Source organism: Castor canadensis, chromosome 1 (assembly GCF_047511655.1).
Source record: "Castor canadensis chromosome 1, mCasCan1.hap1v2, whole genome shotgun sequence".
Classification (NCBI taxonomy): Eukaryota; Metazoa; Chordata; class Mammalia; order Rodentia; family Castoridae; genus Castor; species Castor canadensis.
Genome location: NC_133386.1, coordinates 206,669,062 through 206,683,802, shown reverse-complemented (window position 1 = coordinate 206,683,802; position 14,741 = coordinate 206,669,062). Strand labels below are relative to the sequence as shown.

The window sequence follows — 14,741 nt, the reverse complement described above, 5'->3', positions numbered from 1 at the left end:
CCCCTGCTCCCAAGCCCTGTGAGATGCTGTCCACATGGCAGAGTTCAGATCCTGACTCCTCCTTGCCATTGGACCAGGGCTCAGAGACACATTGGGGATAACAAAGCACCTGGAACACGGCCTGGAGACTTGTCCACACCACAGCTGCCCCTGCTGGAACCCTGACTGGGCTGCCCATTTCTGAAACCTGGACCTTAGTCCACCTCTGCACAAGCTGACCCCTGCCTATTTGGCCCCTTCCTGTCTCTGTCCTTGCTTCCCAGATAACATGAAGTGGTGGCAGCTGCCTCTGCCACATATTCCCTCCATGATGCAACAGGGCCAAACGACCACCTGTGACACCCCTGGCACTGTGAGCCAGAACCCTCCTGTAGGCTGTTTATCTCAGGCGTTTGCTGCATTGGTGGTCGGCTGACTGACACGCTACCCATGGCAAGGGCTCACTGTTCCCACTCCAGCCATGGATGCAGCTAAGACAGGAACACCAGGGTCCCTTCCCGTGGACTCACAGTGAGATACAACATGTTGCTCTCGTTTTAGACAATGCTTCAAGGGGGACACATCAGCCCCAGGATGGAGGCCATTTTTTACCACATGGAAGACAGGAAGAGCAAAAAGCCAGCAGAAGCGAGGAGAAAGACGGGAGGAGAGGATGCTCACTATAGAAGTCTCCCCTTTGTTTAGTTCCTATGTGCACTAACTATAGAGTTTTCTGGGACTTTATTCAAGAGTTCCCACCCCTCTACCCCTGTGGCCCACCCTTAGCCTGGAGTGGCTAAGGAAATGACTTCCATACCAGGGACTCACCTGCTTTGTCACGTCCTGCAACATCCGAGGGAGAAAATACTCCTCTGTTTGCCTGGGGAGGAAACAAGGCATACCTGAGCCAGGTCGTCCCAGGAGGATGTGAAGAATGGCCTCTGCCACACCAGGGACCTCAAACTGCTAAGTGACCCACTCACGCGATGCCAGAAACTGTCCTTGTGAGGTAGAAAGTGTGAAGGACTGAGGCTTGCTACTAGGGGCATCACCGTGTTCCTTCCTATATGTGGGCATCTCCACGGCCCGGTCTCTGACATGCAGCTTTCAGAGACACATCACCCGGATTACTTACAGAGAGGTTAAGTGCCCCAAGGACAGATGGAATTCTCAGTCACTTATTGCATCTGAGAAGTCACGAAGTATTAACCCAACATACAACTAACTCCAGACCCACAGCGCGCGCGAGATACAGCCATGGTGCCCCACATCTCCACAGCACGGGTGCAGGGTTCACACAAGTTTGGCGCAAGGAAGACAGAAGAACTACACTAACAGGTAAGACTGTGAGAGAGAGAGAGAGAGAGAGAGAGAGAGAGAGAGATGGTTCATATCTTTGACTTCAAATAGATTGACACAAGATGCGTCATTCAGTTTTTTGCTCAACTCCATTTCATTTTTGCTTCTTGGAACTCACAAAAGCCTGGTGAGCAGCTTAGCTGGTCTCTTCCACTTAAGCAATGGGCTCAAGGCTGAGAAGCTGAGCAGGCAATGTCTTCTCTCCCTCACTGATTCAGGGAACAGGAAAAAGACGATACCCCGCCACCTCCGCCACCTCCCCACCCCATAATGAGCACTTTACTCACCATCTGGAGGTCTGAGTATGGCCAAGAGTCATCCAAACATTTCCCCCTTCCTCCTCAACTCAGACAAAGACCCACTCAGTGCCGGACCAGAGACAGACCACCAAGAAGCAGCACATGCCCACCTTGCCCTCTGTACCCGCTGCTCCAGGCCAGCACCAAGGCCAGCGCACGCCACGTGGATGGCTAGGGAGTCCAGCACACTTCATCAAAGCTGCAGCATCACGAGCAACAGCCACGTCCACACAATGCCCATGGCCGGCTGGCCAGCCTGCCCTCTGTCTGCGACCTCTCCTGCTGCTCAGGACGCATTCCCTTTCAAGACCACGTGGCATCTTTGCATGGCTCCCCAGAAACCTGTGCCAAAATCCTGGCAGTACACCTCTGCCAAGAAACTGCTGTTGGCCATGCCAGCTGTAAGTCCCTCTGACCCTGGGAGCTGTAAGAGGCCTGGTGTCCCCTATCTAGCTGTGATGACCATGGGTGCTACATTTTGGAGTCCATCTGAGAACACAAGGAAAATGAGTCAACTCCTATGTTCTCTGCAGGCAAGAACTGGGTCTTGGTTTTGTTTTCCTCAAGGATTTTTTTTTTTTTTTTGCCAGGGGGAACAGTACTGGGGTCTGAACTCAGGGTCTTGGGTTTGCTAGGCAAGCACTCTATCACATGAGCCACCCCCAGCCCTGGTTCTGTTTTCTTACGAGGACTTGAAACAGCACCTCGATCCTGATGCTCTGAGCCAGAATGAACCCAATGTTTATCACTGAAGCAGAGATGTGCTGGCATGGCCATTTTACCTCCAGTGTCACAGCTCCCAGAGCTAAAACCGCCTGCTTTTTCTAGCTGTACCAATAATGTCCTGCAGTGACATTACCAGTCTCAGAGCATCCAGTGACCAGGCATTCATGTGACACATGGGGAAAAAAGAAAAAGGAAGGAATTTGTGCTCTCAAAAGTAAGCTTACAAATTAAGAAAAGAATCAGAAAAACTCAAAAAAGCATAGGTAAGAAAAACAGGAGAGTGGGTCACGGAGGCAGCCGGTGCACAGAAGACAAAGTTAGGGAAAAAGGAAGACAGTGAAGAGGAAGGGGGCAGACAGGGTGTGACATGCCTGTGACTGAGGTCCCCAGAGAAGGAAACAAAGGGAAAAGAACAAAACCCTTTGAAAGTAGTAACAAGGACACTTCCTGAGATAAAGGCTACCAGAGAAAAGGAAAGAGAATCACCAGCCAAGGTCAAGGTCATGGCTTCCAGGTGGTGGAGATGTACCACGGGTGACCTCTAAGCAGCAAGAGCTGGCACCCACCGAAGAAAACCAGGCTTCCTCTCAAAGCCCACCACACAGAGGGTGGCAAAGCGCACGTGGAATTAGAGGCTGACATAAACAAAGGTCTTGTGCACACTGCTCGGGGGAAGGAGCCGAGTGCCAGGGGGCCCTGGATGCCTGTGTGGCCCCTGTCTTCTCAGAAGCACTGCATTGCATCTTGCATGTCTCTGCTATACCCACAGCCATGGACTGTCTCACAGACAGCTGTGACTGACCTTGAGCCTGGCATTGGTGGAACCACAACCAATGGCCTGAGACTCACTCCTTGTGCTCAACAGTCTGCTGAGACTCATCTGGGTTGAGGTGGGGTCCACAAGTCCCCCAACCATCTCATCCTGGTAACTGTCCCCTGGTACATGGGGGACAAGAAGAGTGGGTGAGATGGCAGTGAGAACAACTTCACATGTAGTCATGAGACAAGCGACCATGTCACAAGACTCCTCACCACCAAGAGCAGAAGCGAAAAGAAAATGTCCAAAACGAGGAGTTAGAAGCTGGAAAGGCAAATCATTTTAACCTAGAACATGAATCTGCATACACACACATTCACTGACACACTCACACTCACATTCCTATTTACTATACATTGAACGTGAGAGTAAAGACATCTGCAGGCAGGCAAAATCTCAAAAAAAAAAAAAATCACCCCACAAATGTTCAGGAAGCTCCTGGAAGCTGTGTCCAGCAAGAGAGTGACTAATGAGAGAGACAGAGAGAGACAGGGAGGGAGGGGGAGAGAGAGAGAGACAGAGAACGATAGGGAGGAAGAGGGAGAGAGAGACAGAGAGGTGTTGATCCTAGGGAGAGGGTGGACGGCCTAGGGATGGCAAAGGGACAGCACAATCCCGGGCCCAACCATGGACTTCCACAAAGTGAATCGTGTCAACATCACTCTGCAACTTCACCACAAAACAGAAACGGCCACAGTAGAATGGTGAGGTGGAGAGAAATTAAAGGCAAGGGCTGTAGGCACCCAAACCCTGTTCTTCCACAGCCAGAACTCAAGAAACACCACATACCCAGGCACCATGGCCAGGAGGTAGAAGCATCTACGCATCTACATGTCCACCAGCAGATGAACAGATGAGTAACACGTGGTCCACACACACGAAATACTATACTTTAACCTTAAAAAGGAAGATGGTGCTTGCTGGGCAGCAGGGGCTCACACCTATAATACTGAATTGGTATTGGGAGGCTGAAATCAAGGAGATCACGGTTTGAGGCCAGTCCAGGCAAAAAGGTCATGAGACCCCATCTCAACCAATACCTGGGAACAGTGGTACATGCCTGTCATCCCAAGCTATGCAGGAGGCTAAGACTGGGAGGATCACAGTTCCAGGCCAGCCCAGGCAAAAAAGTGAGACCCCACCTCAATGGAAATAAAGCTGGGCTTGGTGGCAGAGTGCCTGTCACCCCGGCTACAGCAGAAAGTGTAAATAGGAGGATCGTGATCTGGACCAGCCTGGGCACAAAAGGAGACCTTCATCTCCAAAACAGCCAGAGCAAAAACAGCTGGAGGAGTGGCTACAGCAGTAAAGTGCCTGCCTAGCAAGCACAAAGCCCTGAGTTCAAACCCCCCCCCTCAAAAGCCAGCCGCAAAAAAAGGAAGGAGGAAGATTGTGACGTGCACTACAACATGGATGAACCTAAAGGACATTGTGCTGAGTGAAGTGAGACAAACACAAAAGGACGCACCCTGTGGGATTCTACTGTAGGAATGCTAGAGCAGTCAGATCCACAGAGACGGAGAGTGGGATGGTGAGCCAGGGGCTGGGAGGGCTCTGAGACTCAGTGTGGGCAGATGAGGAAGTCCTGCAGGTGGACAGTGGTGATGGCTGCTCAGCACCATGAAGGTTCTCCAAGCCAACTGAGCTGGGCACTAAAAATGGCGAAGATGGGGAGTTCTATGTCAGGGGTATTTTACACAATAAAAAAAGAAATGGCAACATAAATGAATTAGTTAGAAACAGAGAGGCGAGGCTGGGGGAAAGAGGAAACAAAGCCCTGGAGGTCACTAGGAGTGGCTGGGCCACGAGGGTGGGTGCCCTGAGGGGCTTTAGCTTTTTATTGTCATCCTGCTTCTCATATGGATGACTTTTCAAACTGCATTACTGCACAACGGGACAAACTGTTGGGTGAATGTCAAAAGCACCATGTCACGTGGAAGAAGTTACGGTACCATGGTATGTGGCCCCAATCCTGTGAGGCAAGGTAAGCATGGACAAATGGATGCGGGAGGGTCACCTGGAAAGGCAGATGGGTGACAGAAACGTCACTTCTGCAGGTAGTGCCTGCCCTGATGCTCACGCCATCTCACAATCAACCAGTTACCTCAATAAAAATTTAAAATGAACTTTTTGATACATCAACTCTGAAGTTTAAGGAGAATGGCAGCCAATAATAACACAGCAAAACTCCGTGATATTTTTTAAAACCCTAGCATAATGCTAGCATGTAATTCTGGGGATGGGTGAAGTTCTGAACAAATTGTAACAGATCACAAGCATCAGAATTTAGTCTAGACTCAAGATCTCAAGATCTGCTCCATGCTCATCTCCACACATGCTGGAAGACATCTGGGGAATTCAACACCCACTCTCAATTAATTTACTCACTCAAAGTAAGACTAACCAGAGACAGATACAAATCTGAAATCAAACACAGAAACCCAAAGAGCTGTTCAAGTAAAGTCAGGACAAAGATAAAAATGCCCACTGTCCAAGACTTTTGTTCTAGAAACACTGCCAACAAAGGCTACGAAAATAAACCTTTTTGTAGGTGAGAAAAAAGGCAGTCAGAAAGGCAAGACCGTCGGAAAGAAGTAAAGCCAGCTGCATGTTATCCAATTTCTCTCGACAGAAAAACTAAGAAAATCAACAGAATGGTTATGAGACAAAGTAAGACTTTACAAATGCAACTCAAAAAGTCAGTTTTCCTTTAGAAAGTATAAACCACTTAAAATGTAACATCAAAGACTCCGTTTACAAGGCAACTACAATAAGCAAACCAAACAGCTGATAAGACACAAAGCAGGGCTTACCAGCCAGGGTGGCTTTGCCCCCAGGGGACATTTTGTTGTCCCAACAGTGAGCATCTATTTGCAGGGCAGGGATGCTGCTAGTCATCGCACAGCACACTGGGTAACATCTCCTTAGAGGTCAAGGTTCAAAGCTGAGAACCTTGACACACAGGACCATTGAAGACGCAAGGTCACTCTTCTCAGTGACTGGTGATCACTGACGGATGATTGGGATTTTATGCTCTGTGATGAGCTTGGCTACAGTTTAACCAAAAACAGGGAGAGAGCCATGTCTAAATGACAGAACACATACTTTAGCCCACGCTCTTGTGGATCACATCTCAGGACCTGGGCCAAGGTGGCACATGGTGACGATATTTAATAAATACAAAATGAAAGGTCACGATTCACGCTGCAGCCTCGGCACCGTAACTCACCGGCTCCTGGACCATGGGGTGAACCAGCGTAGCTCGTGGTAGTTGGCTTCATTGGCCAAGGCCATCTTGGGCCTGATCAGCAGAATTCTCCTGCACAGGAAACAGGGCTGTTCACACAGAGCTCCTGAGAGACACACGTTGCTGCCGGCGGGCACTGCACCAGGGCCATGGCTAATGTCACACAGAGCCGGTGTGAGAGTGGGCCCTGGACAAATCTTTCCTCTCTGGGCCCCAGCTTCCTACCCACAAGACAGCTCCCCACAGTTGACGGTGACAAAGGAGCTAAGCCCCCACAGGTGCACTTTGCTGGCAGCTGGTGACCAAAGGCTGCAGAGGCATCCTTTAGATGAGGTCCAAGATGTCCCCAAGCCCCACCCTCCGTCCGCTCTCCTTCTTAGGCTTGGGGTGCCTGTGCCACTCTGTGAAGCAGTGCTCCCCTCTGATGTGTCAGCATCTCTAAGGCACCCCAAGAGGAGGTCTCCAGTTCACAGCTGCCTGGGTAAGACACAGCCCCCAGCCTCCAGCCCAGAGCCAGGCAGAGGCACTCCAGCCACTCACTCCCTGGGCCACCTACCTATTGAGAAAGATCACTCTGCAGTTGTAGCGGACACCGCGGTGCATCACAGGCCTGCAGGAGAAAGTGAAGTGAGCATGTGTGCTTCGTGAGCAGGGGCAGGCAGCGATGCCGGCTGCAGATCACAGTCTGTTTCCTCAGATCCTTCCAGAGAATCATAAGGCTCTTCTGGGGCTTTCACAGATCAAACTTAAAAATGAGGCAAATAATTCCAGATGGCAAAAGCTGAAAGCTGGAAGAGATTCTTGTAGATGAAGTGCAAAGTCACCCCACCCTCAGTGCTCCTCCCTCTCCTCCTGGAACGAATGTTCTCAGAACTCAGGAGGCTGACTTTCTCCCCTGCTGCCTCCTCACCTCACCATCTGCCTGAGCTTCCCTGAGCTGCAGCTCAGGTTCCAGCTTTGCTGCTGGCCAGGCAGCACTGGCCTGGGTGCTTCCTCCCAAAATGGGGTCAGAGGGCAGGATGTGTGCAGGGGCACCCCATCCCCTCCACAGCCCCCAGTCCTGGCCACCATGAACACCTTACACTATCACAGCTAGTCCTGGCTCAAGCCAAATGAACACATTCCAGGACAGACACAGACATGTTCATTTTTGTGCAAAGGGAGCGTAGAGTGCCAGGTAAATAAGTACTTTAAATACAAAATGAACCCTGGTGACTATCTGCTCTCTAACTGGAGCAAGCCCATTGAATAATAACAAACATACAGGAAAACGGACAGAAGCTGTCACTTAAAGCTTAACACATCAACAAAATTAAATAGCAAACAACATATAAGGAAAAAAAACTTATTCCATGAGGGAACAGGGCTGATACCTTTCATATATAAAGAACTCCTAAAGTAAATGAGATACAAGCAATTGTAGGCAAAAACAAAAAAAAACCTCCTGAAACCAGGCAATTCCAAAAGTATCACAATTGACCAAGAAACAGAAAAAATGTCCAGCTCCACAGGTATAAGTGAGACAGTGTTTTTTAATCATCCACCATTGGGAAGTTTTCCTTTGTTTGTGAGCACCAGTGCTGTGCACACCAGAGCAAAGGTCAGCACACCTCCACCCACTGAGGGCAGGAGTGTGACTTGTCACTGCCCTGGGGCAGGAATACCCGGAGGAGAGCACAGGTGAGGTGACAACATAATCTTTTTTTTTTTTCCTCCCTTTTTCCTTTTTTTGGCAGTACTGGGGTTTGAACTCACACTTTTATACTTGCTAGGCTCTACCACTAGAGCCACACCTCCAGCCCTTTTTGCTCTGGCTATTTTGGAGATAGGGTCTCCTTTTTTGCCCAGGCCAGCCTCGACAGGGACCCTATTTTACGCTTCTCACTGCAGTGGGGATGACAGGCACATGTCAACACACCCAACTTTTTTTTTCCTGTTGAGATGGGATCTCAGTGACTTTTTTGCTAGGGCTGGGCAGGAACCTTGATCCTCCCAATCTGAGTCTCCCAAGAAGCTGGGATTACAGGCATGAGCCACTATGCCTAGCTGTGACAACATAATTCTTTTTTGGTTCAGTGGAACCAGACAAATGTGAGGCTTCAAAAGAAAAGTATCTTCAATATGATTGTGACCATTTTACAGAGAAAAACTAGAAAAATTAAAATAGGATTATAATTTACAAGCTACAAGTTTTGAGCAAAATAATAATAATAACAGCCAGGTGCTGGTGACTCACGCCTGTAATCCCAGCTACTCAGGAGGCAGAGATCAGGAGGATCGCACTTTGAAGCCAGCTGGACAAATAGTTTGTGAGACCGTACTTTGAAAAAACCCATCACAAAAAAGGGGTGGAGGAGCGGTTCAAGGTATAGGCTTTGAGTTCAAGCCCCAGTACCACCAAAAAATAAATAAACGATAATACCAACAAAGAAGACACAGGAAGTCCACACAGATGGCTGAATGGGGCTTGCTCAAAGATGCCCACATCCTCACTCCCGGCCCCGTGAATGTGTCAAGTTACCACCTTACAGGTGGGATGCAGTTAAAGCTCGTGCATGGGGAGACTAACTGTGAGGGTCCTTCTAAGAGGCAGGGTCGAGAGGGAGCTGGAAGATGTAAGCCAGAGTGGTGCAAAGGTGCCTCTGGGCAGGGGAGCTGGGAGACATGGGGACTTGGACTCTCCCAGGAGGCTTCCAAGAGAACCAGACTTGCTGCTGACAGGCAGGACCATCAGGTAAAGCATCTGTGATGCTTCTGAGTTTTGATTTTGTGTTCCCAACCCACATAGCCATCATCAGAATGAATGGATTGGAAGACGAACCTATCTGCATGCTGTCACGAGACCCTGCTGAACAGACGGGTGGCAGGGTAGAACGTGGAACGGTGATTGGGAGAAAGCACTAAGAAGAAAACAAAGGCACCAGGCTGTGCAGACATGGGGTTGAGGGAGAGGCCCATCGATGGGGCTGGTGATGCAAAGCCGGCAGACATACACTACAAGATTCCATGCTGGAGTCTACCATGTGGCGCTACACCTGTGAAACGCCTACCTTGGGGCTTTGTGGCTGGCGTGTCCACATCGAATGACATGCAGCCACCCCCCCCAAGACTCGCCACAAAGTGAACAAAGCTCTCTGGGTGTGACAGGACCATATGTGCAAAGCATGTGCCTGGGAGCTTCTGAAAAAAACTACAAAATCTACTTCCCACCAGGGGCTGGCCATGGGGCTGGGATAGGAACAAAACCTACTTTCCAAGACAAGTGTTTTTGTATCCCTTGCCACGTGTGGATCCCACATGCCCCATGGAGGGGAGCCTGGGATACATCATGTCCTTGAAGTTGCCTTTTCTCTGAGCTTACCCTTCCACACACTCACGATGGCACTTACATCCCCACGTCACAGATGATATCCTGAGTGATTGGAGATTCCAGAAGTTCTGCCAGCACTTGAATTGAATGCAAGAGGGTGTCTGACTCGTAATGATGATCCCAGCATCCATAGCCACTGCAGAAAGAGGGCACGGGCAGGTGAGGAGGCAAGGCAGAGGCTGGGGGGAGGGAAGTCAAATGGGTCGGAACATGTCAGGCGTGGGCCCAGGCACTGAATTTTTTCCATGCCTGCCAGGTGATTTTTCCCGTGTAGCTAGTCAGCAGTGGGGCTCCAGCAAATGGTGCATTTTATCAGAAATGAAGAAACTTCAGGCTTCTGCTCCTTTCTTAGTTTTTGACTACTATGAGGAGCTCTCTCTAATGTCAACAAGTGCTTGTCCTTGGATTTTTTTTTTTCCTAACCTTTAATCTGGCCAAAATTACACTGCTACAAGGACCCCAAAGAAATCACAGAAAACCATTCTTCAGGCAAGGAAGATCATAGTGAGCAAACACCTCCCCCACAGCCTCTCCTGAGCTGCTTGCTATAGATACTTGTCAAGGGCCGAATGGTGACCCTCCAAAAAGGTATTCATATCCTAACCTATGAATGTGGACATGACCTCGTGTTAGAATAAGTCTTTGCTGTTCTAATTAAGGATCTCGAGATAAGGTCAACCTGGATGTTCCTGGGATTCCTTCTACCACCAGTATACTCATCAGAGACAGACAAGATGACAGGGAGAAGCAGGGAAGCCATGCAAAGACGGATATAGGGATGCCTATGGCCCCCAGGAGGCAGGAAGGACCATGCCCTAGAGCTTCAGAGGGAGTGTGGTCCTGATGACACCCTGATTTTGCACTTCTGACCTCCTGAGATGTGAGAATAGATCCATGGTTTTGTGAACCCCTGGGTTTTCGGTCCTTTGTTACAGCAGCCCCAGAAATCTCCCATAGCACTCCATGATGTCATGACGGGAAGACACGACTGACAGTAATTTCTTAGTTTGGTCACTCAATAATAAAATGTAGGGGGACTTGTAAAACACTTCTAAATCTTCAGAAAGTTTTCCTTCCAACCTGTGGCGGCCAGGGAAGCACGATTCCAATGCCAAGCAAAGCCAGCACACACCAACAGAAACCCCAAAATGGGCGGTTGCCATTTTGAATGCCTGGAAAAGCATTCCTCCATGCCCATGCTTGGGTAAGAGGAAAAGCCCAGGTGCTCAAGAGGAAGTGGCCCTTAGGAGCTCCCAACCAAGGAGCAGCCCTGGGGCTCCCATTCCTCTGCAGGACAAAGACCTGTTCCCTAGGTCTTTGTCCCCTATCCCCTTTAGCTCCGGGGACCCGAATGTGAAAATGAATAATGCTGTACTGCCAGGCATCAGCTACCAGTGACCTCTCACCCTTCAGCTGGCTGGCAGCGGGAGGAGCCCTCTAGACAAGCAGTTCTTCAGTAATCGCTGAGGCCCCTGGCACCAGTCACCTTCCATCTCCAGAGCCTGCAAAACTTGCTCAGAGAAAACAGTGTGAGAGCCCTCAGCTCATGAGTCAGCCCACCTTGCTTCTTGTTCCAGGAGCTGCTCTGGGTGGGAGATGGATACCTAGCCAATAAGAACAGGAAGAGGGTGGGCTTAGTGAAGCCACTGCGCTCTTCTTCTACCTCAGTTTCCTCTTTGTCCATAGTTGCGAATACTTATTGTGAGCTTGCTCAGCATACCATAAGCTAAATGGAGCCAGCTCAGCGAGCTCAATACAAATACACCATCCTGGGTGCATCAGTTAAAAGTTCTCCCCTTTTGAAAATGACTGGCCCAGATTTGGGGGTGGGAGGGAAGCAGAGGGGAGAGAATAGGCAAAGAGAGATGAAGACAAAAACTCTGAGTGTCTGGACAACAGGCAGGCCAGTGGCTCAGGTAGTGCTGTGGCTCCCGAGGGGCAAGACAGCCAGACACTCCAGCCAAGCCCAAAGCTCAGGAAGGCAGTTATGCAACTTGGTGACAAGGGAGTCCAAGATTCCTGGGCAGATAGGTGAGGAGCTTCTAAAATAACAAATTAAATGAGGGGTACAAATGTTCCTGCATGGCCTGGGAGAAGCAGCCCTATTGGAACTGGGGCTCTAAAGAAAGTCACTAACTTAGTAAGGAAGGAGAACTCAGGATAAGAGAGAAAGATGACTTAGGACTAACACAAAAACACTGCTCCCTATATGTCCAGAAACCAGAGAAAACAGGGGACACAGACAGACAAGGGTCTTCCAGACCCCACAACTATTTAGGATTTAAAGACAAATAGGAAATGAGCAGAGTGCAGAAGACGGGTGGGATCCAAAAACAGACAGGAATCACAGCTGGTAAGAGACATACAAGATATCCATCCACTGATTAGTTTAAAATAAGAGACCAGAAGAGAGCCGGGTGTGGTGGTGCACGCCTGTGACTCCAGCCACACAGGAGGTAGCCTAAGCAAAGTGGTGAGACCCCATCTCAAAACTAAAATACAAACCAAGGGCCCGGGAATGTGGCCCACGTAGTAAGTGCTTGCCTAGCATGCTCAAAGCTCTGGGTTCAATCCCCAGTATCCCCTCCTCACCCCCCAAGTAAGGAGAACAGAAGGGAACCAGGGCATTGGTTTCCAGATTCTTGCAAGAGGCATCCTGGAAGTGACAGTTTATGCTTGCTTATGGAAAAATGGTGAGATTTCCTGAATGAAACCTCTTTATGGTTAAATAAAAGAGAAGGTGTCTTAGGACATTGGGAGCTGCAGTAACAAAGTATCTTAGACTGGGTAATTCATAAAGAACAGAGAATTACTAGATACATTTCTGGAGGCTGAAAGTCCAAAGTCAAGTCACCAGCAGATCTGGTATCCGGTGAAGGCTGTTCTATGCATCACAGATGGCACCTTGCAGGTGGCCTCATTTAGAAGGGGCAAACAAGCGTCCTTGCACCTTTTTTATAAGAGCTCTGATCCATTCATTATGACCTAGTGACCTTACAAGGCCCCACCTCTTAATATCATCACTGAGGGTTAGGTTTGCACAATGAATGTTGGGGGGGGGGACACAAACATTCAGACCACATCAGAGTAAAGGTAAAACGGGAGCCCAGTTGTTTTGGTTTTGTTTTGTGGGGGTAGGAGGTATTCTTTTTGGTGGTGCTGGGGTTTGAACTCAGGACCTTATGCTTGCTAGGCAAGCACTCTACTGCTTGAGCCACACTTCCAGCCCACTTATTTATTTTGAAGTAGGGATTGAACTCAGGGTCTTGCACTCTACCCTTTGAGCCAGACCGCAGCACTTTTGTTGTGTAATTTTTTTTTCTTTTTCAGTATGGGGGTTTGAACTCAAGGCCTCACTCTTGCTAAGCAGGCACTTTACCTCTTGAGTCATTCGATCAGCCTGGGAAGCCCAGTTTTGACACCAGCCCTCAGCTGGTAAAATTCAGTTACTCAACAATAGGGATCTGCAATCACCTGACCCTTCTGGGCCTGTTCTTCCTGGGTGTTCAATGTCATTAACCAGGTCCGTTGTGGGATTAACGGACCTGAAAAGCCTCCAAAGTGGGCTTGGTATTTCTGCAGCTCACATACAGCTGCAGGCATCTCCACCCTGTAGCGGGGGACAGCTGACAAGGGATACTACCTGCCCACTCTGGGAGGTGGGTGTGCTTATTCTCACCATATTTCCAGTTCAGGTCCAAGCCTGTATCTTGCTCCTCTGTTCTTGGCAATTTTAATACCTGTATGACCAGGGAGAAAAGGGGATAATTTCAGCACCTAGGAAAAGTTCAAAGGCAGACAACTCCTTTCCTCTCCCCTCCACAATAGGTATGATTTTTAAAAAAGCAAAAGCTCTTTGTAGCCAGTTCTCCTGGTACTAGCCAGGCAGCAGAGGGCAGCAGATACTGAATATACCTATACACACCTGCAGGAAGTGAGGACAGCTCACCTGCAGCACCCAGGAGGAGGAGGATAGGTCACACCCCGGGAGTTTACCAAGTAGAGACCAAGATAGCTGTAGGGAAAAGCTGCAGGCTAGACTTGAACATTTACAACTCATGGCAGTGCCAGCCAAGTTTAGGCCAACCTGCTGAGCAGACACCCAAGACAGCCTCTTTACCTTTCCCCTCCCCACAAGTCATTGCTCTGAGATGAAACCAAGTTAATAAACACATTTGAAAAAATTAAGAAAATAATGATGGCCCAACAGCACAGGGCTGATGACATGCTAACACTCTGGGCACTGTTCTGTGGCTCCTGGAAAACCATCTTGTGAATGCATGCACTCAACAACCATGCTCTCAGATGGCCAGCTCACCCCTTACCTCACTGGACTTTCTCTTTGGGATGACTTCTCCCAATACCCACCCACCAGGAAGGTCCTCCACCACCCAATCTCTGGTGTCTGCACACAATCACAAATTCGTCCCAGGGGCTTTGCCAATTGGATCCTAGAGATCTCTGCAGACAGATGCATCCCCAGCCCGCTCATCTCCACCTCCAAGCCAGACTCTTCTTAACTCCTACCTTGCTCCACTGGGCACTGTAAACAGTCCCCTCACCTGCCTGAGGAGCTGCACAGTTACCACAGGTGAGGTCATTAGCCATTATCTGTTCTGTACCCACGCCCACTGCCTCGAGTTCCTGCAGGACAGAGCTGTGTGCACGTCTTGACAAGCTGCAGCCGAGCCACAGTGGACGCTGGCCTCCTCCTGTCCCCCGCCCGTGACTCACTCTTTAAAATCCTTTGCAAGTTCCCCTCGAAGTCCAGAGCCCACTGGTTGAGCGCACAGGTAGCCACGGTCACCTTCCGGCCCATCCTAGCCACGGTCACCTTCCGGCCCAACCTGGCCACAGCCGCCTGGGCGGTAGTCCGCCGCTCCGGGGTGGCTCCTGCGGCCCCCCCCAAGCCGGACCGCCAGCCCCCGCGCCCGCACTTCCGGT

At 49.7% G+C, this 14,741-nt stretch overlaps 1 protein-coding gene across 5 annotated transcripts in view; it reads right to left on the bottom strand.

Moving 5' to 3' along the window:
• Positions 1 to 14,741, bottom strand: part of Nadsyn1 (NAD synthetase 1) — a 40,499-nt gene extending 25,758 nt beyond the window's left edge. Inside the window, exons 1-6 of one of the 5 annotated variants that reach the window (XM_020168803.2) lie at positions 14,532 to 14,741; positions 13,477 to 13,537; positions 9,817 to 9,933; positions 6,984 to 7,037; positions 6,410 to 6,499; positions 808 to 859 (exon numbers count right to left, since the gene is read on the bottom strand). In XM_020168803.2, coding sequence (XP_020024392.2) covers positions 808 to 859; positions 6,410 to 6,499; positions 6,984 to 7,037; positions 9,817 to 9,933; positions 13,477 to 13,537; positions 14,532 to 14,616 — 459 coding nt within the window. In that variant the 5' untranslated portion in view covers positions 14,617 to 14,741. Of the gene's footprint in view, positions 1 to 807; positions 860 to 6,409; positions 6,500 to 6,983; positions 7,038 to 9,788; positions 9,934 to 11,203; positions 11,402 to 13,476; positions 13,538 to 14,531 lie in introns of those variants that run through there. The other 4 variants (XM_074050973.1, XM_074050980.1, XM_074050984.1 and 1 more) reach the window with 4 other exon arrangements.